At 35.4% G+C, this 22,146-nt stretch overlaps 2 protein-coding genes across 11 annotated transcripts; one reads left to right on the forward strand and one right to left on the reverse strand.

Moving 5' to 3' along the window:
* Window positions 1-26: 26 nt before the first annotated feature.
* On the reverse strand, window positions 27-3,774 carry LOC116429035 (glycerol kinase 3). 7 transcript variants are annotated; one of them, XM_031981415.2, is made up of 11 exons: window positions 3,602-3,774; window positions 2,484-2,656; window positions 2,041-2,299; window positions 1,743-1,960; window positions 1,455-1,667; window positions 1,265-1,375; window positions 939-1,195; window positions 625-830; window positions 414-551; window positions 273-350; window positions 27-176 (listed from the first exon to the last, which is right to left on the reverse strand). In XM_031981415.2, exons 2-11 carry the CDS (start codon window positions 2,562-2,564, stop codon window positions 79-81), a joined length of 1,659 nt encoding a protein of 552 aa, XP_031837275.2. In that variant the 5' UTR covers window positions 2,565-2,656; window positions 3,602-3,774; the 3' UTR covers window positions 27-78. The 7 variants fall into 7 exon arrangements, with proteins under 7 accessions (XP_031837275.2, XP_076229927.1, XP_031837274.2 ...); XM_076373812.1 differs by lacking the exon at window positions 3,602-3,774 and adding an exon at window positions 3,171-3,189; XM_031981414.2 differs by lacking the exon at window positions 3,602-3,774 and adding an exon at window positions 2,848-3,126.
* LOC116429033 (uncharacterized) lies at window positions 3,437-8,707 on the forward strand. Of its 4 annotated transcripts, none has more exons than XM_031981407.2 (12): window positions 3,437-3,750; window positions 4,357-4,589; window positions 4,677-4,844; window positions 4,922-5,119; window positions 5,188-5,516; window positions 5,593-5,834; window positions 5,914-6,094; window positions 6,172-6,409; window positions 6,486-6,626; window positions 6,710-6,829; window positions 7,052-7,207; window positions 7,328-8,707. In XM_031981407.2, exons 1-12 carry the CDS (start codon window positions 3,741-3,743, stop codon window positions 7,562-7,564), a joined length of 2,253 nt encoding a protein of 750 aa, XP_031837267.1. In that variant the 5' UTR covers window positions 3,437-3,740; the 3' UTR covers window positions 7,565-8,707. The 4 variants fall into 4 exon arrangements, with proteins under 4 accessions (XP_031837267.1, XP_031837268.1, XP_031837269.1 ...); XM_031981408.2 differs by having other exon boundaries at window positions 3,438-3,692; XM_031981409.2 differs by lacking the exon at window positions 3,437-3,750 and adding an exon at window positions 3,782-4,142.
* The last annotated feature ends 13,439 nt before the right edge of the window (window positions 8,708-22,146 follow it).

A 22,146-nucleotide genomic window follows, 5' to 3' on the forward strand; every position in this document is an offset into this window, starting at 1 on the left:
TACAAAGTATACTAACTAACAGGACCTGCCTAAATGCATTATCTAAGAAAGACAGTACATAGTACTGCACTCTTTGAATCACAACATAGTATGATACTTAGCAATCATAAGCAATATTATAGTACTTATCATAAAAATACCACTGGCAGTTGCTTTATGAATACTCTTGGCATCATCTGCAAATAAATTTGTTCATTTTTTAAATAATTCATTGTTAAGAAATACAATTTAAATCAATATTTTTTTGTTATATATGATTATAATATATTTACCATTGGTATCTATTATTGGTTCCCATCCTAAACTCCGATCAATAGCCTTTTTCCATTGCGAATACAATATATCTTGTTCTGCATTAAAGAACATAATACTTTTTATATACCGAATAAAAGCAAGAGGTTTAATGAGCTCACCATTTTCTGTTATCGACGGTATAAATGTATCGCTTGGTACAGGTCCATTAATTTTTACATCCCATTTACGTATGCCATCTGCGCTTCCTGCAGCTATTGCAACTCCAAGGGCAGTAGTCTCACACATCAGTGGCCTGACTTTCTTGTAAAAATGTTTTTTTTCATAATATATTTATTTAATTCAATACAAAAAAATAATAATTTCCCTTACCAACTGGAATTCCACAAATGTCAGCTTGCATTTGCATTAATAGATTATTGTTAGTCATCGCACCATCTACTAACAATTTAGATAAAGATAATCCGGTATCCTTTTTCATGGTTTCTAAAATATCTCTTGTCTGAAAGCAAACGGCTTGTAACGCTGCTTTTATGATATGAATACTATTAGTGTCTTCTGTAATTCCACATATAACACTGAAATGATGACACTTTGCAACAGACATGTGACAGTAATATTATTTAAGGATTTTTATGTCACCATATGATAAGTTAGTGAAAATGTCACATTGTTATTCTATTTACCTTCTTGCATCTTTCCTCCAATATGGAGCATATAATCCAGCAAATGCAGGCACAAATGCAATATGGTTATCAGTAGGAATTTGTTCGACTAAAGTTTCAGACTCTTTTAAATCTGATAATATTCCAAGATTATCTTTTAGCCACTGAATAATTCCACCAGCTATTGCTACAGAACCTTCGAGGGCATAAATAGGAGGAGCCTGTGGTCCTAATTGGTAAGCAACTGTTGTTAACAGACCGTGAGATGAATCTACAATCTTAAAAAACCATTTATTGATACTTTACTTATTAAAAAACTTTCTTGTAAGTATTGAAATTGATCTTACAGCAGTTCCAGTATTATATAAAAGGAAACAACCAGTACCGTAAGTGCTTTTTGCCTGACCCTTTTGTAGACACATCTGACCCACGAGTGCTGATTGTTGATCGCCTAAACACTGAAAAATATTTATTTATTATTTTTCATATAACAAATACTATTCTAAGAAATAATAATTTTTATTTAGAAATACAAACCCCCGATATTGGTACACCAGCCATTATCTCATCTTGAATGTAACCATAGATTTCTGATGAACTACGGATCTCTGGTAAAATTTCTAATGGTATATCGAAAAATGATAACAAAGTTGGATCCCATTTCAAGGTTGTGATATTCATCAGCATTGTTCTTGAAGCATTGGTAACATCGGTAGCATGAATACCAAATTTTGTGCCTCCAGTTAAATTCTATAATCGACAATTGATAAAACTTTTTCTTTATTTTTTTTAAAGAACTTAAATATTAATAAATATTAAACTTACCCAAATTAACCAAGAATCAATTGTGCCAAACATGCATCGTTTTTTATCTAATGCTTCTTGAATACGGGGTACATTTTGTAATAACCACTTCAACTTTAAAGCACTGAAATATGGACTAATTGGTAGACCACAGAGTGGTTTTAGGTAATTTTTATTTTGATTACGAATTTTTTTTAATATATCATCCACTATCGAAGTGGTTCTCATGTCCATCCAAACTACAAAATAATTTATTTAAAATTTTGTTTATTTGGTATTATAACTATAGATAAATTAAAGATTAATTTTTAGATACAACCTATGGCATTGTATAATGGTTCTCCTGTAACAGAATCCCATACGACTGTGGTTTCTCTTTGATTTGTTATACCAACTGCAACTATATCACCAGGATCTATGGTAAGTTGTCTTAAATTAAATACAGTTTGATGAAGACATTCCCTAACTGCTGTCAATATTTCTATAGGATCTTGTTCCACCCATCCTTCTTTTGGACATGACTGGGATATTGGAACTTGATGATAAGTTAATACTTCTGCTGTGTTTGCAGCAAACACCTACAACATTTAGATAAATAACACTACTTGAAATTATTTATTCTATTAATTGTTTCAATTAAGAATAGGAAGTCTTAATTGTTTAAAGAAATATCATAAATTTATGCGAGCATATTAACATAAAAGACTATAGTTGAGACATGACAAAGAAGTTTTATTGTAAAAATAAATGAAATTTCATTACCAAAAATCTAGCACTACTTGTCCCTTCATCGATTGCACCGACCAGGGGTCCATATCTACTTGTCGACTCATTTTTGTTCATCTCATAAAGAGTTAATCGAACGTATGCCAAAAGTCACGCGCTTTTGTTTCCATCCACTGGTATCACGCAGTTCAAACTATGATATGACACAACTATAAATATGAAATTAACAGTGAGAAATACAAAGAAACATGTTGTCACACAGTGAGGTAACTATGGGAATCATCCTATAAAAATAAGTGGTTTAGATCACGCGCACGTGTTAGCTGTTTTACATCGATCGTCCTCTCGATGAGTAGCAAGAATTCCCGTGCATCACCGTCCATGACAGAGTCTTACATACCGGTTTCCATTTATAGATACATATATTTACTTGACACAGATTATCATGCTGTTTGTTTAAAATTGGCGGTTAATAGTTGAATAAACTACTTCACAAACTACATTACAGTTTGGCAGTCAATGTACTTAAAAAAAATTAAATCTAAATAAAACGTTTTGATTGGATCATGAAAACGCTTTGATAAAGTGAGATCAAGTATTACTTCTGTGTTTCCTTTTCTATGATCAAGAGATCGCTACCCTGATAGCAATAATTAACATATAATTTAATGTAACGGAAAGGAAATGTTTAAACCTATATATAGCGACTAGATGAATTTTTACCGTTATTTTTAAATTTAATACAATGGCGACGCAGAAATACATTATTATATGAATGATTTCTGTCTTTTGGCATATGTGAAACATCTAATCACCTAAATGCATTGAAAGATGTGTTCCATGTGCGTTTATGCGATTAATAAAAATTACAATAAGATTATAAGATATATATTATAATAAATATATTATATATATATATTAATAATCATGGTAAACATGATTAAAAAATACATGTAATTTTGGAAAATTGAAAATTCTCGTAAAATATGGCTACGTAAAAAAGATCCGATAGAGGGCATTCAACGCGTGCATACGCAATCGTGTGCCTCCACCTGAGGCGAGGGCAACATCAAATTCCCGTTCGGATTCCTAAAAGTGACAACGATTTCGTTGAGTGATTTTTGTGGTGCTTTCATCGCAACCAACGTTCCTACCTGTCATGAAGGCCTAAATGGCGTTGGCATCAAGATCCGTCTGCCGTTTTGCTCGCTGCCAATCGTTCGAACAGAGAAACGAAAATTTCAAGTCAGTGCTGGCAACTTTTTACGTTTATTATAATGCTTCATTTTGACGATGAACACAGGCAAATATTTTGTTTACCGTGTCTCGAATACGTTATTGTTAGGGTTATTGGATTTTAGCGGTTACTTGTCGACGCCAGCGAAAAACGGAATGCTTCGTTGCATACTGCGCCGAACGTTGCCCATCGGACGCTTGGACGCATTATTTATTGTTTCTTTGTTTCGCAGAGTGTATCGACGGATACGTTATTGTTCGACGATACACGATGCTTGCACGACGATGGATGTTGCCCTGTTTACGGCACACGCTGTACGCTATTACATAAGAAGAGATCATTTCGAAAAATCAAATTTCAAAAATTTCGATGCTACTCGTACAAATACTATGATGAAAATCAAAACACATTTCGTGAAGTACCAATATCTCAAGCCGTTGTTCTTTTCTAGGCTAATGGTATAATTGAATGCGCGATTAATTTCACTCTAATTTCTTAATTTGAATCCTTTACTCTCTAAACTTTACTTGTAATTTTTCAAGTATTTGCCAACTGCTGATGTTATATATTATTAATTATCAATATATTGATTAGGGCAAAGCAGAAATAATTTATATTAGATTTACATGTAACTTTCTAGACTCATTTTATAATAATATATTATTTTTACAGTTGCCGAAACGATGACGGCTGATTCAGAGAAAGATAGCACCCACTGTTTAATATGTAACAGTAAAGTTGGTGTATCCACTCGGAATAGTATACGTATTTTTAATGAAAATTCTCTTACGTCGTCAGAGAAACCACTTGCAGATATCATTTGTGCTGTTTTAGAAACAGATTTGAATGAAGAAAGTGTACATTCTGTTGTCGTATGTAAAAAATGCTATAAATTATTCAACGAGGTAATTAAGATTACGAAAATATTAGTTTTAATATACGTTTGTAGTTATGTTGAAGTAAAAGTAAAATTACAAGGGTAATATTTTTAGGTTGATGAATTGGAAAATAGATTAACAGAGGTGAAATTAGAACTCTTTAACAATTATAAAAGGACTGTGAAGAAAGTATCTGACATGCAAAATGAAGAAGAATATAATGATCATGATTATATAGAAAATACAGAAAGCCAAGATATGGAACTAAAATATGTGGAGAAAGTAAATAATAGTTAAATCATAAAAGGTTAAAAGGTTACATTGTAATATTATTTTAACATTATAAAATTTACTTAAAGGATGAACAAGAAATGCAGGAGCTGGAAGGAGAGGAAGAAAGATTAGACGAAGAAGAAGAAGAAGAGGAGGAACCTACTTGCGAAGCGGAAGAAATTATTCTTAAAATTGAACCGATTCCTGAAACAAGTAATACAGAAGAAAAGAAGAGGATAAAACGATCAAAGGTTCCAGCAAAAGCTGAAATTACCCAGGAGCAAGTAAGGAATTACTAATTATGTGGATTAACTTTTGCTTCCAGTAATTACAAAACACTATATTCTTTCAGATTGTAAGCAGAGATGGTTCTATCTATACTTGTTTGTTATGTACAAATGAAGAAGACAAAGCTGTCGGAGATGCGAAATCTATTATTGCCCATATGAAAAGTGTACATGAAACTCGTTTATATATTTGTGATATATGTGGAGATGACTTCAAGAAGAGAAACGAACTTTCTCTTCATCTTGACGATCATGTCGCTAAGGAAGATGGTGATTTTCAATGCGAAATATGTAATAGAATATTTAGTAACTTGCGCTTGTTTAGAATTCATAAGCGGATACATTATCCGCAAGTAAAATCTTGGCCGTGCGAAACGTGCGGTAAAAGATATAGGTACACGTCAAGGATACTTATTAAAAAATGCACTTAAATTTGTGTTATTATTAAAACATATTCTTTGTTTTTGTAGCTCTAGAAATTTATTGGAAGAACACATTAATACACATACCGGTGTGCGTCCTTACGTCTGTGAGAATTGTGGAAAAGATTTTGCTTCCAAATATACATACAAGGCACATATAAAAACACATGAAATTAGACCTCGTCCTTATGAGTGTTCACAATGTAATAAATCATTTTTAAGTCAGCAAAATCTCAATCAGCATGAAAGAACTCACAATGGTGTAAAAGAGTACATTTGTCATCAATGTGGTACGACTTACTCAATCATTTCTCATCATTCATTGTCTTTAGAATTTTCGATTGCTTACAGAAACTTTTAAATTTATAGGAAAAGCTTTTGGCTCGCCGCATAATCTAGAGGTGCACAATATAGTGCACACAGGTTATAAGCCATACATATGCAGAATGTGTGGTAAAGCATTTGCTCGCAAAGCTGAAATAAGAGATCACGAAAGGACACACACTGGGGAGAAACCGTACCAATGTGAATTTTGTGGGGCCACATTTAGGTATATCTATACCATTATTAATCATGACGGTCAATAGACAGAAGAATATTACAGTATATATTATTATAATTTTTTAGTCAGAGGTCAAATTTACAATCCCATAAACGTGCAACGCATTACAATGATAAGCGGTATAAATGTGACGATTGTGGAAAAGGATTTAAACGACGAAGGTTACTAGACTATCATATTAAAGCAGCGCACACTGGCGAAAGACCGTACAAATGTGAAATTTGCACAGCGACGTTTGTTTATCCTGAACATTTTAAAAAGCATATGCGCATACATACGGGGGAAAAACCGTATCTCTGTGAGGTACGTACTATGTGAGTTATTATTTATTATATAATTGTAATATAATATCTTTTAACATGGCGTCTTGAAATTTTAGGTTTGCGGTAAAGCATTTAATAGCAGAGATAATAGGAATGCGCATCGATTTATACACAGTGATAAGAAACCGTACGAGTGTTTAGTATGTGGTATGGGTTTTATGAGAAAACCTTTGTTATATGCTCACATGCAAGCTCAGGTGAGTTGATGTGTACTTCAAGATAATAAATCTGTGCATATGTATTCATACAATCAGTGCTAATGTTGATTATGCTTTTTCAGGGACATCTAAACGATACCATTGTCGTTAATCAACCGCGACTTACTACCGAGGACGATCAAGTTTTAACAATTCCTGAAGGTGACGTGGAACTGCTAATGGACGAACCTGAAAATGATCAGGTAATTAAGTGTATTTTAGTTGTAAGAAAATATTAGGTCGCATAATATAAAATGTTGGATTTTACGACAGAAAGGAAACTTTATTTGATGTTCTAAAAGACATTTATTCAATCAAAATATGCTCTATTTGATTCGACGTTTCATATTACACGGAATATAATAATAATCATAATGTAGCAAGTTGAATCGTTTTTTTTTTTTAATGTTTCCATCACATTCTAGTTGGAGGAGGCTGAATTGTATGTGACTGAATTAAAAGACCACGTTATTATACAGCAACAGAACGAAGATCAGATTTATAACGAAGAAGATGTATTAAACATTTCTGCAGAAGAAAATGTTGCGGACGAAGAAGTAGGTCATCTCGTTGATGGAGAGGTAAATCTTTCTTACTTAGTAAATTCTGCATATATGTTTAGTGAATCATTTAACCATAGTTAATTTCTGTAAGAATAACTAAAACTAAAATGTATAATAACTTACTATTGCAATTTTCAGATGAATTTTGTTGAAAATGAAGGAATGGAGTGTAAAGAAGAAGATGGAGAACAAGTAGAGGAAGTATATAATTATAATGCAGGCGAAGACGGGGAAACAATAGTTGTACCAGCTACCTCAGAGTACAAAGAAATGGGAGGAGACGAGAAGAACGCGGTTCGATTAGTACAGATTCGATTCCCAACTTCCGTTAGTGGGGAAGGCAGAAGTTGGTTAAGCTTAGTACAAAATACATGAACTTTTTTTATCATTACTGTTATGTACTGTAGCTTTCCTGACCTGGGGATCATCTGTCGATAGTCCTCTACTAATAATATAAAATCGATATAAACGAATTGTATAACAATGTAAGTGGGAAGAATGGATGACTTTTGCCTTATACAGTATGTGAGGTGTCATGTTTAAAATGACATAAGCCGAATTTAATTATCATATTATACGGTAGTTTTTTTATATTTAAATACGTTCTTGTAATTTCTATGAGATAACTACTTTACTATTCTACCGAATAACTACACAATTAAGTTAAAGGCAAGAAACTTAAAGAAGATTTCCATTTGAATTTGTCTTGATTCTAATAGTGTTAAAAAAGGGTAATTTACTGTTTTTGGTTTTAGCGGAATCGAAATGATGTGTAAAAATATATAAGCATAAAAGAAAGTATTTTGAGTTATAAACTTTAATAAGACATTTTGTATAATTGTTTACGGTGCAGCAAGTCAGTAGTATAATTTTAATTGTGATGTAAACGTTTTACGCAGGTGCGTTATCATTTCTCTATTTTTGATATTTTATAGGGTTCACTGAATCAATGCGAAATAAGGAAATTAATTATTACCTCAAATTTCTTATTTTGTTTGTTTTGAAAAAATTTGTGAATTTTTATAATCCTTGTATTGTCACGAATTTGTAGTTTACATAACAAATTGTTTGTGCATTTAAAGTAAATCTATATGTCAGGTTATGTTAATAAAATGAAAGTATGCATTAGTGAATCGTTTGGTGAAACTTAGTTAACAAATTTCACAGGTATTGCTATTAGAAACTTCATGCGTATAAAAATTATGAAGTGTATTTTTAATTTTTTACGTTCTGATTTTCATATTAGAAGTAGTTTAAAATTAACTTAAATATCTATTGAACATCACACGAAAGTTTAATTTAGAATATGTGTAGTATTACTTTTATTGTTTAAAATGTATACAATATTAAGTTCATTTGCAAGCAATGTTACGTAAGGAGAATTGAAATAAATATCTAATATGGAAACGAGAAAATGTAGTTAAATTACATTTTCAATTTCCATGTACTGTCAGTTATGTAAAGCTCTTTGTAACAATAATAAGACAAATACGTACAAATAAATAAAGTAATAATGTTCTTAAGCGTTATTTATCTTTTCATTTTTTATTCAGTAATATATGCGACAAACACTTATAAAACATAGATTGTGTATTGTTACATAATTAAAAATGAATGTCGCTTATTGATTTGACTAAACTGTTCTTCAGTGATGCTTGTTTTCTGTGTATTTATGTCGAAATTCATCTATTTTGATTTCCGTTTTATAATAAAGTTTAAAAGTTAGAATCGTATCTCAGAATAACAGAAATATTAATTAGTAGTTGAAAATTATCTAACAACAATGAATAAAATACAACATTTTTATTACTATGCAATAAAATCTTTTAATAGAAATATCTTAAAAATAGAAGAGATAAATTTTTAGATAAATTGATATTTATGCGATTAAACTTTAATTGAATAAAGAAATAATTCAATAAACTAAAAATGAAATCTTTTCAATAATTAAAAAAAAATAATAGATTTTAGTGGCGCATGTGTTTTGCAGAATTTTTAGTCACCCGATTTTGATGAATGATAGGATATTACGGAGCACTGAGATAATCCATTCAGCGATTAATTGTTACGCTATTGTAGCCCGGGCCATCAAACAGCTTCTAGTCTCTCTCAATAAGTTAAATTGAGTGTGAATAATATTCGAATCCGCCGGTCTCCGTGTCGAAGATTCCTACCCTAACATCTCTTCATTCAGTTCCGTTTTTCAAGACACGCTCACAATAGCGTGTGAGAATACTTTATTTTACATAAAGAAATGGAATTTTAATAGTTTACCATTAACACTAAACGTACCGTTACTTTGTATATACCTATTCCCACTGTAGTCAAATAATCGACTATAAAATAAACGTAAATAAGTTAGACGATCAATTTTTCTTATTGGAAACAGAAGTAGAGGAAAAGAAAAAAATTGGAAAACCGATTAATCGAACAATGTAGGAATTGATATAAAGCTAAATGAATGAAGAAAATCGCAGGATCTTAAATCGAATTGTTAAATTCATCATTTGATCGGTTGCAGTACGTTTAGTGGTAAATAATCGTAATTTTCACTGTTACTTTCACACTTTAGCGACACACGTACGTCAAATAAAATGATTTTACCCATTTTTATGTATTACATGCATTGCTTCCTCTTTTTTGACGTTACATCCAAATTTTGTTCAACAATTGATGGCACAGTAGAATTTCATATTTAAAACAGTATATGTTTTTCGAATAGGTAACTGTTTTACATAGTTTTTACATTTTATAGAAAAATTAGATAGAAAAATTTCTGTCCTAAAGAATAAGGCAATACACAGCTCAGTAGAAAATAATAACAATGAGTTCTAAGATAACGACGCAAGAAATCTTCATTTCCTAGTAAGATAATTTACACGCATAAGACGCTTAGGAATTCTCCCCTCACTCGTCTTGAACTCAAATGCAGGAATGCATGACGCTTCTCACATTAATTAATCGGCAGTCTAATTGAATTGCGTTGTTAGTGAGCCACGATTTCGGTGTATCCTCAATGTTTCATCAAATATGTGTAAACGCACAAAACGAGTATTCATGTCGAATAATTGTATTCCGAACAGAACCATCGTTTCCCTCAACATGCCAGTAAATCCTAATTGAAGAAAATTAATTGTCTTGATGCAAGATTTACTGTCGGGAAAGAAGTCTCAATTTTACAAACTATAATTAATTGTATAGCGTACAATGTTCCTTCAATATTAAAAAAGCTCCACGATTATTCATTTAAACGCTGAACTTAGTAATAGGTAAAGAAATGAATTCTATATTATAAGATTAATTGCTTGTCGATCGATTGAAATTTCCTAATATTCCTTTCATATTTCTGTCAACAAACTTCATAATTCTTTTTAATTAAATACAGGAAAAGTTTATAGAAATTATAATAATACCTCTCAACACTTAGGAAAAGTCATTCGTTCTTTAAAATCGCGCGATTCGGTTTAAACGGTAGCTTTCAATTTATTTTCACGTTAATACTGTTTCCACTTTTTTTCCGTAAACTTTTTACTCCACCGGTATTTCAAAGTTACCCTTTGTGGCACCGCGCGTGGTGGTTTCTCCTCTGTTTTCCCGGCTTCAATCTTTCTTCAGAAGTTCCTTCCTTTTTCCCATGCATACACACCGCATGCAAATGTATGTATTATTGTAGCATTCCACGCTGATTAAGAGCCGTGTCCGAAATGAATCTTTAATGATTCCCGTCCGGGTCTTCAAACTCCATTATACCGTGAAAGTAATGATATCATACATTATTTATAATTGTTCCCCGCGATTTGTATTTCTCGAATGTGTCCCGCCACGTATAGTCAAACGGTTTTTGTTTTTCTGTCGCCCCCCCCCCCCCCCCCCCTCCACTTTACACGTGAAAACGGTATCTTTAATTCAAGACCATACCGCGTTCCATTTGTTTTTCAAATTGCGATCGAAAATTTAATTCCCTTCTAGCTTCGGAGTCGTTTATTTTTCGAGTAAATGTTAAATATCGTTGCGATTTGTGTAATGATTACTCAAGAACACTAAATTATTATATAGTTAAATTATTATATAGGAAAAGAGAATACGATAAGCAAAGCTAAGTCAAAAGTATAGAACAACCTTTTTTCCATTCGAAATCTGTTTGACGACAAAAATTCAATTTCATTTTGTACAAATATTTCAATATTATGTACAGCTGACCCTCAGTTTACGCTGATATGTTAAATTAGAACACTATTTACGCGGTAGGTTTTACACGCGATCTTAATGTACGCGATCAGAATTCAGTAACGCCGAATAAAATATACTTTCGTTTTCTAGAATGTCATTATCATTATTTTTTTTGCCTATGCGAAATAAATGTATACTTCCAAAACTTACGCCAGCTTTTCTTTCCAATATTTTGTTTTCTCTTGTAGCGACAGTGTAAAATGAATCCACTGAAACGGATTTCCGCGTAAATCGAGAATCAGGTTTCACATTTAAAATAAACAGTACAATGAAATTATTTGTCAGAAGCAAATCTCGATCTCCCGTGAGCCTGTACTTTAAGATTATACGCAAGGGTGAACACTATGTTTCGTATTCTCGCAGGGCAGATCTGTATTCGGTATTCCGTACTCCTTTTATATTTTCTTTGTCATTCCGCGCGACGTACGCACCGGTATGCAATCGTGCATACGTATGTATTATTTCAGAGAACCGTGATTTTCAAGTATCGCGTCGAGAATGAGCGAAACCCTGCGAGATTTGTTTGTCGCCGGGTGTCGGGGGCGCCGAAAGGAATACAAAGGCGCCAACGATGGGGGCGCGACAAGATAGGGACGAATCTATCCATACGTCGAAATCCTATGATCCTTTGATCCGATTCTGATTCACTCACAGGTGATGTGTGCTTGTAGGATCGAAAAGTTGCGAGAAGTAATAGTTCGCCGGATGTCGCCGGAATTCTCATCGTTTCTAGGTTATTTTGCGAGGGTTGAAGTTGCTCTTGAAATTTTTTCACGCCGTTCGCTCGTCGTTCCTGCGAGATTCATGGGTCGTTTCTTCGAGTAGATCCATCAGAAACCGATACGGCATCGTACTCTTCTTTAGTAACGCATAAAGAACTGTTCCTTTCTGTTAGAAGTAGGGTTATGGTAGTTAGGGTATAAATGTGTAATTCATTATTTGTTTAATTCAACTTTGGATATTTTTATACATTTCTAATTTTTAATTTCTAAATTAGAAGTTTAATTTTTTAGCGAAGGAAATAATTATTGATGCCAATAAATGGCGAGCAAGAGAATATGAAATAGAAAATGATTATAAAAGGCGTGAAACGATTAATTAGATGGTGTCGTTGATTTTATTTTCTACGCAGTTGCTGTATGGTCCGAAATATAATTGATATTTCAAAGTTGCGTCGAGAAGTCCTGTTCCTTATGCAGAATTGAGAAACTTTAATGCTTTTTAACTTGTTATGCACCATTAGCATAAAATTTGCTTCATAATAGGTTATGTCAAGCTTAATTACTTGCTCCTGGGATTATTTTAAATCGGGCAGCTGGAACGGACATGAGTAATCAGCAATAGTTTGCGAAGAAAATGAGAATTAAGTTTCCTTTCATACATATTTCCGTTTGACGGTGGAAAGCTACACTTTTCGATACTGTTATCGATGTTAGAGTAATTTAATGATATCAACTATCTAATTACACAGATAAAAATCAAGTGCTGCAATTATTGTCACAACAAAATATTTATATCTTGATCATAAAAATTTTACAGCAGAGTGGAGAAGAAAAAGGGGGAATGGCATTTTTTTGCAACTAAATGTATTGTAGAAATGTAAATTTATATACACGAAAACTGTAGCCCTCGTTTATTTCAAATTGTCAGCATTTCGACAGTTTTTTACTAAAAAATACGTACCAAGTATATTCACAGTTGTCACTGTTTATGAAAAGTGACGCTTCATAATGCAAAATTTTGTGGGTGCAATTCTTTTTTTCTGTACACGTTCCACGCGTTCGAACACGACGTCTACATGCCGTGCACGTTAAACGATACACGGGAATCGAAATTGCGAACTCGCGTGTCGTGTAAAATATGGAAACAGATTTACTAATTCGATGCTCAAATTATCGCGAAATTTCGGCGTGTATTATACAGAATACGCAAGGTATTTCGCGTATTAACGTTAATTACATTTCACGTTCGACCTTTAACACGAGAATCTGAGCTCTATTAAATTTAATAGCATCCTTCCCAGTTAATTTTCATTTACTGTGTTGTGCAGTGTCAACCGGCAATAAGAATCACTAAAATCATGATTTGTACAGTAATTTTATTTATCTCAGAGATTCGCAATGTCTTTTGTATATCCATGTATGTTGAATCATTTGTATGTTGAACATGAACATATCATTTGTATGTTGAACATGAAAATTGCAAATAATAAAAGAGCACCGTCGATGTACAGTGTCTATTTTATTAACAAAGTACTTTTCAAAAAGAAATATATAATTCAACAAGTAAACAAAAATGATTTGCTTTAATGTTCTTATTATTGTATAACTGTTGCATATTATCCAATTTTATGTTCAAATTTGAAATTCTCAAATATTCAGTTAGGACAGTATTAACAATCAACGATTTCGTAATAATCTTTACCCTATTGTTTGTACAACAACGATAGAAACCCAATAACGCGTTTAAAAAAATGATTAAAAAATTCCCATAAAAGTGAGATTCTTCTTAAGAAGGTAACGCAGTAGAGAAATAAGTTAGACCAATATCAAAAAAAGGGAATTTAACGCGAAATTTGTAAATGTGAAATAGCTATAACACAGAATTTTTTAATCGCGTTATACAGGTGCTATTGTACACATTCCACGCGGATTCACTTTACGCGAAGGAAATACATATTTACTTCACATAGCAAAGAAAAGAAATTAAAATACCGACATCTCAGAAAACAGAAGAAACAGTAATAACGACATTTCATAAAACAAAAGCACATTTTATTCGTTGTTACTAAATTCAGATCACGTAAATTAAAATCTACCGTGTGAAGAAAGTCCGCGCAAATCGCGGATCAGGTGTACAAAACAACTTCGATCCAATCAATTTGACGAAACGTTAATTCAACGACTCCCCGTACACCGCTCGAACGTCAAATAAACCGATACAACGCTCCGTAACCGCAGAAAATCTTATAAAATCGAACTACGCCAACACCGGCGCTCGCAGCGGCAGGTTCTTGTCCCGGGACAAAGTTTCCGGACGCGTTTCAGCTTCTATTTACGGCGAGACAAAGCCTCCGCGCGGGTTTTGCGCTTTAATACCGACTCCGCGCAGACATTATTTGGGTGTATCGCTCCGTTACATATATTTTTTTTATAGTGGGCCGCTAGTGCAAAAGCTTGTTACCGCGTCCGCGGGATATTATTAATGGTCCTTCATAAGGTTGCCGATAATGAATCAGAACGATAAGGCTGGTACCCGAGCGTTAAACCACGCTCCCTTGTCAGGCCACCGGAAGGAAAATTCAATGTGATCTTCGCAGGTCGCCTTTTTCACCGACGGGTTGGCCAAGGATTCAACTGACAATCTGGTAATTATACCAGCTTCGTGAAAAATCAATATCGAAATCTGCCGAGGAGGAGGACGGGGCTGCCGGAGTGGAGTTTCGCGCGAGCTACGAACGACAGAACGAGGCTCGCTTGGTCGGCCGGATCATACGAAATTCTCATCACCGCTGGAGGACAGATTCTAGCAAAGACGTGTGCGACAGCGAATTTATAGGAATTCCTTGCAAATCTCTGGGAAAGCGGTCGGCATCGACGACGACGTTTAACTTTCGATGTCGACCGGGCTGGACCAGAAAGAGGGTGACCGGACAGGGGCAGAGGCCGCGGAGGTCGAAGGGGGACACCGAGGGAGGCTCTGCAGATGTGTGCTTAGTCCTTTGAATCCATCTGTCGTCCGCAGTTTCCTCATTTTTAATTGAATTTTTTCACTCGCTAGGAAAGTAATTTATCCTTTTTATCTCCGGGCAGAATCACGGATTCCAATTGAAAGAAAGTTGAACTAGTGTCTTCCACAGATGGCCCGGCCGTTTGCCAGAGGTGCTCCGAAACACGATAAAGGCCGGGCTCCTCAAAATAATTATAGGTTGCTGATCGATACATTTTTTCCCTTTGGCCACCGTTCTCTTCTCTTTTTTTTTCACGTTCGCGCGAGCATCCCGGTGTTTTGGTTTTCCTTTGGCGCTTCGGGGAACTACTGTTTTATAGTTTTCCGATTGGTCAAGGTCTGTTATTTTAGACGGTTGAAAACTGACGTTTCGCTGAAGTTCGAGGTGCGAATTGTTGGACGATGGTTTGAATACTAAGTATGCGAGGATTAATGTAAAAATAATCAAGAATCGACTATGTGGTTTTTTGATCATGCGTTGAGTGAATGAAGATAATTTTTATACTGTATCTTTTAAAGAAATATTATTTGTGTTAATACGAGGATTATGATAGCATCAATATTATTATAAGAGTATCATTTTTCTATGGTTTCATCCTAGTTCTGTTTTCTACATTTTTATGAACAAACACGAATTAACCTCTTTAGGACTGAATTCTTTTCGAGAGCAGATATGATTTTAGTTTCCATTTGACTGCAGCTTTTTTTCTCCAAATTGGTACGAATTGAATAATACGAACGGAAGTAAACTAAAATCAAACGTACACATGTGCCAGTATTCTTGAAGAGGTTAAACAGACATTTACTTCCTCCTCAACACTAAAACCACCGAGCAGTTGAATTGACTTTTTGAAATTGCTTCACAGAAACTCCAAGAGTGCGTCTATTGAGACTTTAACTGATTTACAATTCAGTTTTCGTATTGCTAAATCAATTTCTCTAATCATTTCTCAGAGAAACGTCTATCTTTTTGGCAATTGCAAAAAGAAGACACCAGGTCAGTTTGACCAACCTGGTAGTTTCAAAGTTAATCATTTCCACTAAAATCAAAGCACCCAAGGAACGACTATTACCAAAAAAGGTTGGCGAATCACCAACCGAACTAAAAATTCCAAAAAAACATCCTTCAGCGACACACATGTCCATATACTCAACTACTCCGTCCGCGGAATGATCTAATCATGTCACTTGTCACGTCGTCGGTATCGTTATACGACTCGCTCGAAAGAGCAAACAAAATTATTCCGCGCGGAATGTATCGTCGCTTAAGCATGAACGATTAATCCAAACGTCCGCGTATTAATCCCGCCCGTGTCCCCCACCGCTCGGACGGCAATTAATAAATTACGACACACCTACAGATACAGCGAACAAGCGAGAGAAAGAGGGACAGAGAGAGAAAGGGGTGGTGGGCCCGCAACAATCGATCGGCACATCTCATAATATAATCCTATTTACCTCGTTAAGAGGGACGCCGGAGCACGTTAATTCCAGGTGTCCCTGGGCGCCGAGCCAAAGGCTCCTTCGTCCTTTCCACCTGGCAGGCACGTAGCATAAAGGTTCTTGGGTATACATAGGATCCGCGCCGGCGGGGCGCTAATGGCATTCACCGCGATTTCCACACGGTAAATTAGACTCGGAATGAATGTGACTTTCTTTCCCCATTGGCCGGCGGGGCGGCTGCTCCCAGCTACGTGCCCGCCACCGAGGGACGCAACCGGTTGAGAAACTGGAGTCTTCCAGCTTCCCGAGGACGACGACGTATCCGGACGGCAGCCCGGCCGAGAGAAAGAGGGTGTGTCCAGGCCGGAGTCTCTCAGACGCAGGGCTTTAATGAGGTGAGACTCGGGCGCCGAAGTATCACTGAAAGAAGATTTAAAGTTTCGCCCAAGCGTTCCTCCTCGAGCCTGACCGGATGTCGCGCGTAAATAATATGCTAATCCTCGCTGTCCGTCCTCGCTTCGATCCCTTCTCCCTTTCGCGACATCCGTCTTCCGTTCGTCGACTGGTACCCTCCGCCGGGTCCGCTAAGTTCCCCTCGTCTTTTTCCTCCTCCATCTTCGTCCTTTTTTGCCGCCTCTTTATCCCTCTCGGACGATGCAGCTGGCCGAACGACACAGACTACCCCCCCGCTCGAACTCCTCCGAGCTTCCTCTCTAATCTGGCGAAAGGCTAATGCATGTTATTCAGCGGGGGAGACAGAAGCCGGAGGAACTCGATATCGGACTTTGGATTCGCCTCCTTCTCCGGCCATCGGGATCCGAAGAGCGGAGAGGACCTTTGTCGCTTCCCGGCGCAAAATAATTTCGGAGAAGGGGCGCGGGGACGAGAGCCGGCCGGAGGACAAGACGGGACTTGATCTGAAGCGATCCTTCGTGCCCTCCGGGGGCGGGGACCCGGGAATAAAGGAACTAATGGTGTTGAATGCGTGAGCGGGATGATTCGTTGATCCTTCCGAGCGGTATCTTCGGCGGAGTTGAATTTGATAATGGCATTTAAGGAGGGCGGACGTATTGTCTGGGAGCACTCGGAATTACCGGGGCTTTTTGCGTGCGGTTTGCACCTGGCTCGGCGGGAATCGGGGATATTTTTTAACACATCGTTGATCGGCGATTTTACGCAGAAGCTGTTTCGTGTCGTCGGTTGTTGTTCTGTAATTGAATATGAAAGCGAACGGATTTAAATAATACTAAAACTATCAGACTTTTTGCAATTATTGAAAAAGTAACAGATGTTTCTCTGAGAAATTATTACAGAAATTGAGTAGTACGCAAACGGAATTTTAAATCAATTGAAATCTCAATAGAAAAGTCAATTTAACTGCTCGGTAGTTATAGTGTAATTTTAATATACTTTATTTATACATAATGTATTCGAATGAAACTTTGGACATATGTTTTAGATAGCTTTGAATATTTTGCTTTTGTAATATTGTATATTGCCCTGCGCTTTTAAATATTGAAATAGTTAATTCAAGTGCAAAACTCGTAATCGATCAACAATGTTCTTTATGCAGGTATATATACGTATACAATAAATTAATTCCGCTATTATCGAAATTAAGAAGAAATTACTAAATAGGATGTATGTGGTTTCAAGGCGTATTTGATGGTGATAAAATAAAATTTTGTGAAGGTACTTTGCTCAACTTAAAATTAACATCCCATATATCTATTGTAAATGTACTTTTTTGATCCCTGGCATTCGTGGTGGTGATTTGTCATAGGTGTTAAGGATTATATTTCTTCTACATTTGAGTGAGAGGTTGGTTAGATATGGTAAGATGAATTATATTAATAAGTTTAGAGGAGCATATGATTATAAATGTTATTATTCGATTATTAAAGGTCTATGCAAATTCAGATTTTTATAGAGGATTTATGATAGAAATCAAGTAGAAATGTGATTCTTTTGAAAATGTTTCTGTGACAGTTTTTCATTTTACTATAAGATGTAGAACGTTTTATCGTCAATTATTTTGAAGTAAGAATTATTACATAACGTTTATACGCAGAAAGTATTACTACAATTTTCATGCAAGTATACATTTTTATCACAATATTTATATAATACTTCAGGTTTCAATCATTTTATCTCTGCAATTTCAATATATTTCCCGACAAATTCAAGTGATCAATTTACTTAAGAAATTTATGAAAATAAAATACATTGCAATCAAACGAGTAAGGCGAATTTTCGAATATTCTTAGTCGAACGTACTAATCACAACGCGACCGTGAAATGTATTTAACCGGTTATGTTTTTCGTAATCGGATTACTTTCTCTTTTATTAAACTATATAAGCTAATCGCTTATGTATTTTACAAGTGGATTTACCATGCATTGTAGTTCCAGCTTATGCATTTAAAACTAATTTCAAAAACGAACCCATGTAGTTGAACGCCGATGGTTAATCACGCGAAGCGTTTCGTATAATTTTCAACCGAACTATCCTCGAGTCACACTGCGAACCGTGAAATACGCCGTGAAAGAACGTATCGATAGAAAATTACGAAAAGGGGAGGACTTATTGAACGTAGCCTCGGGCTGCAAGGAAACTTCCAACCCGACTAGTCCATTAAAATCAAGTTACTTCGAGAAATAATTTTTACATACCAAAAGAATCGATTGCTGCCTACCCGATTAAAAATTACCTCTATCTAGGTTACTCTCGTCGATATTAATTATTTGTCCAATAAAAGAATTCAATATTCTTAAGCAAGTAATACAATTGATTCGATTCTGAAAGTCTTTTAGATTTCAATACATAGATTTATTTTGTTTTCATCAATTTTGTAATAATGCAAATATTTAGGGAGGATACAAATATTAATACTATTGATGTATCGTACAGAATGTAAGGAGGTAAATAATTACCGCGCTAAGAAACAGAATTTCTAATTCTTCTGGGTTTGTATCATTCGTTTCAGAAAAAGAAGTTCCCTTGAATTTTGAGCACGGGGTATTTCAAATTTCGCTGTAACTCGTTTACGGTCTTAAATTGCAGGTCAGACTTTTAAGTAAAATTTAATATTAGGGGAAAATTAATTAGCGTAAACGGATAAGTTTGATTGATGGGGACGATGGGCAGAAGTTGGAGAGCGGCGAACTTTTCAGTGAAGGGATGATAGTCTTGGTTGTCTCGGGTGATTGCATTCTTACAATTTCTTACTTGTTTCTAACGTTTCCACTGGATCATTTCGTACACAGATGAGACTACCTGATTTCAAATTGTAACAAATTGATGGGAACTAACGTCTGCACTTCGTTTCGATTTAATTGTAATTAGACACATTGTTTTATCTAATTTTGTATAATAACGAGATCGTATAGTCAAAACTAATTTAAATGATATTTTGTAGAGCCATACAAAATTATGGTTAAAATTTCATGTATTATAATATTATCTGCAAAATAACTATCTAAATTTAACATGGCGATATGGGTGTAAAATTTCTAGTTTCATCAGTTCATAAAAGTATCATTCACATTTATTCGTGACGATTCATTTCATAATTCAGTACAGAATGACAGTAATATCATTTTCGACATTTAAAAAAATTGAAAGTCATTTAATGTTTCATTAATGTGTAATTATTGATAAGTATATTGCTAAAATGATACCAATGCAGAGTATGTCTAAAAAAACTAAATCAACACAGAAACAATAAAGTATTAATTTTTAATCATTCAATAATTTCATAATTTTTTATCAATCATCCCATGTACTATTCTTGTATATTATTCATCGATTCATTCATATTATAAAAATCCAAATAGGTAAACAGACACAATTCCATCAAACACAGACATAATAACCTACATTGTTAAACCATAAATCTCACAAATACTAAAACAAAACTATAAAGCAAATTAAAAATTACCAACTATCTACACAACAACCAACCTAGAAACAAACAACAAAGAAACTACAATTAGCTAACCACAACCAACCAACAAACGCCAAAAAACTTCCTTCCGACAATGTCACCAAAAAACCTCTAAAAATACCATTCGTAACTACTCCCACGAACATCCCCCGGAGTGGGTCACAGGTGACCAGGCCACCGGCTTTCACGGTCCATCACGGGTTTAAGTACTCCGTTGAAGGTGAGAAACCGCTCCGTGCCCCTAAGGTAAAATAATAAAACGTAGCCGTGTCGGCGTCGCTGTGTGTCCCGATTATGTACGTGTGACGAGCCGGGGTGGGAGCAGCAAAGGGTGAAGAGGAAACGGCGGGATCGGGGGCGCCCTAGTAAAGATATTAGGTGGCAGGTTCGGGCAAGCACGGAAACCCCATCAGCTCGAAGCTCGTAAATTTCCCCGGAAGCTGCCGAAACTCTGCTCCAGTAGGCCTACATAAGAATATACTGCGGGCTGGTTGCGGCTTCAATCCGGCCGAGCACTCCGGCTCCATTCCGGATCCACTTTCGCCGTGCCGGCGTGACGTATCCTCGCAGAGGACAACGGTTCTTGTCTATTCCCCAGCCCGCGCGCTGTTCCCCGTGCGAGACTGATCCACCTTGACTGACAAGCCCTGATCAGAAGAGTTGTCGCCGCGCCAGGCGGAGGAAGGCCCGACTTCCGCTGCGGAAACGGATATACCAGGCGTCGGCGGGGAGTTATATTTAAATTGAAGTCTACGATCCCGGTGACGACGCTTCGAACAACCATTTCGTGTACCCGTGAATCAGATGCACTTAACGCTAGAACTAGAGAGCGTTTAATGCGATGTAATCCTTATAAAAATTGTGACGATAGATTATTTTGAGTTTCGGATATTCGTTGTAGTATCCGAATGAAACTATTTTCGAAATCGTTTCGAATGTTCAATTGCTTTTAAGATATCGATCAAAGCGAAACGAGGAAACCGAAAGCATTTTGACTGGTAATTTTAGTATTAAATTGTTTTGTAAGAGTCGATGTTGACATCGGGTAGATCGAGGCGTTCCGTGACTGAAGCGATTGATTCCAGTTTTTGAATTTTCGTTTGAGGCTTTGTGAATTGAATGGTACTGGATCGATCGGAGCATTCAGTGAAGCGATTAATTTCAGTTTTTGAGTTTTTGTTTGAGATTTGGCAGTGAATTGATATTGATAGTAGATCGATTGAGGCGTTCAGTGATTAAAGCGATTAATTCCAGTTTTCGAATTTTTCTTTTTGTTGGGGTTTCGTGACGAATTGAATGGTCTTTTACGGGTGTAGTTTAATCTCACTAAAAGACTTTTGTACTTTTTGTTTTGTGGAGTCGACTGGTTTGGCAAATGAATGGTTTTTAACTATGCTTTCGAGATGTGCGAGGAGTTTTAAATGTAACCGGAGTGTAAACAGTATTCTGTGTTGAGTATAAAATTGTTATATTGTGTAATCGATACAAAAAATAAGCGATTCACATATATATTTTACTTATTTCATTCATATTTGTTTGTTTATTTGTATATTTCTGAATAAATATTACAGAGCTTAAAATATCAATTATATATAAGCGGAGGAATCA

This window comes from Nomia melanderi, chromosome 14 (genome assembly GCF_051020985.1).
Source record: "Nomia melanderi isolate GNS246 chromosome 14, iyNomMela1, whole genome shotgun sequence".
Taxonomy (NCBI): Eukaryota; Metazoa; Arthropoda; class Insecta; order Hymenoptera; family Halictidae; genus Nomia; species Nomia melanderi.

Bases quoted from the DNA above. Each gene is read 5' to 3' on its own strand.
- LOC116429035 (XM_031981415.2), bottom strand. From the start codon at position 2,564: ATGAACAAAAATGAGTCGACAAGTAGATATGGACCCCTGGTCGGTGCA. The intron at 1,668-1,742 runs GTAAGTTTAATA...TGTCGATTATAG, and splicing joins TTGATTCTTGGTTAATTTGG to AATTTAACTGGAGGCACAAA. The intron at 351-413 runs GTGAGCTCATTA...TCTTTAATGCAG, and splicing joins ACCGTCGATAACAGAAAATG to AACAAGATATATTGTATTCG.
- LOC116429033 (XM_031981407.2), top strand. The intron at 5,517-5,592 runs GTACACGTCAAG...TTGTTTTTGTAG, and splicing joins ACGTGCGGTAAAAGATATAG to CTCTAGAAATTTATTGGAAG. The intron at 6,627-6,709 runs GTGAGTTGATGT...ATGCTTTTTCAG, and splicing joins ATGCTCACATGCAAGCTCAG to GGACATCTAAACGATACCAT.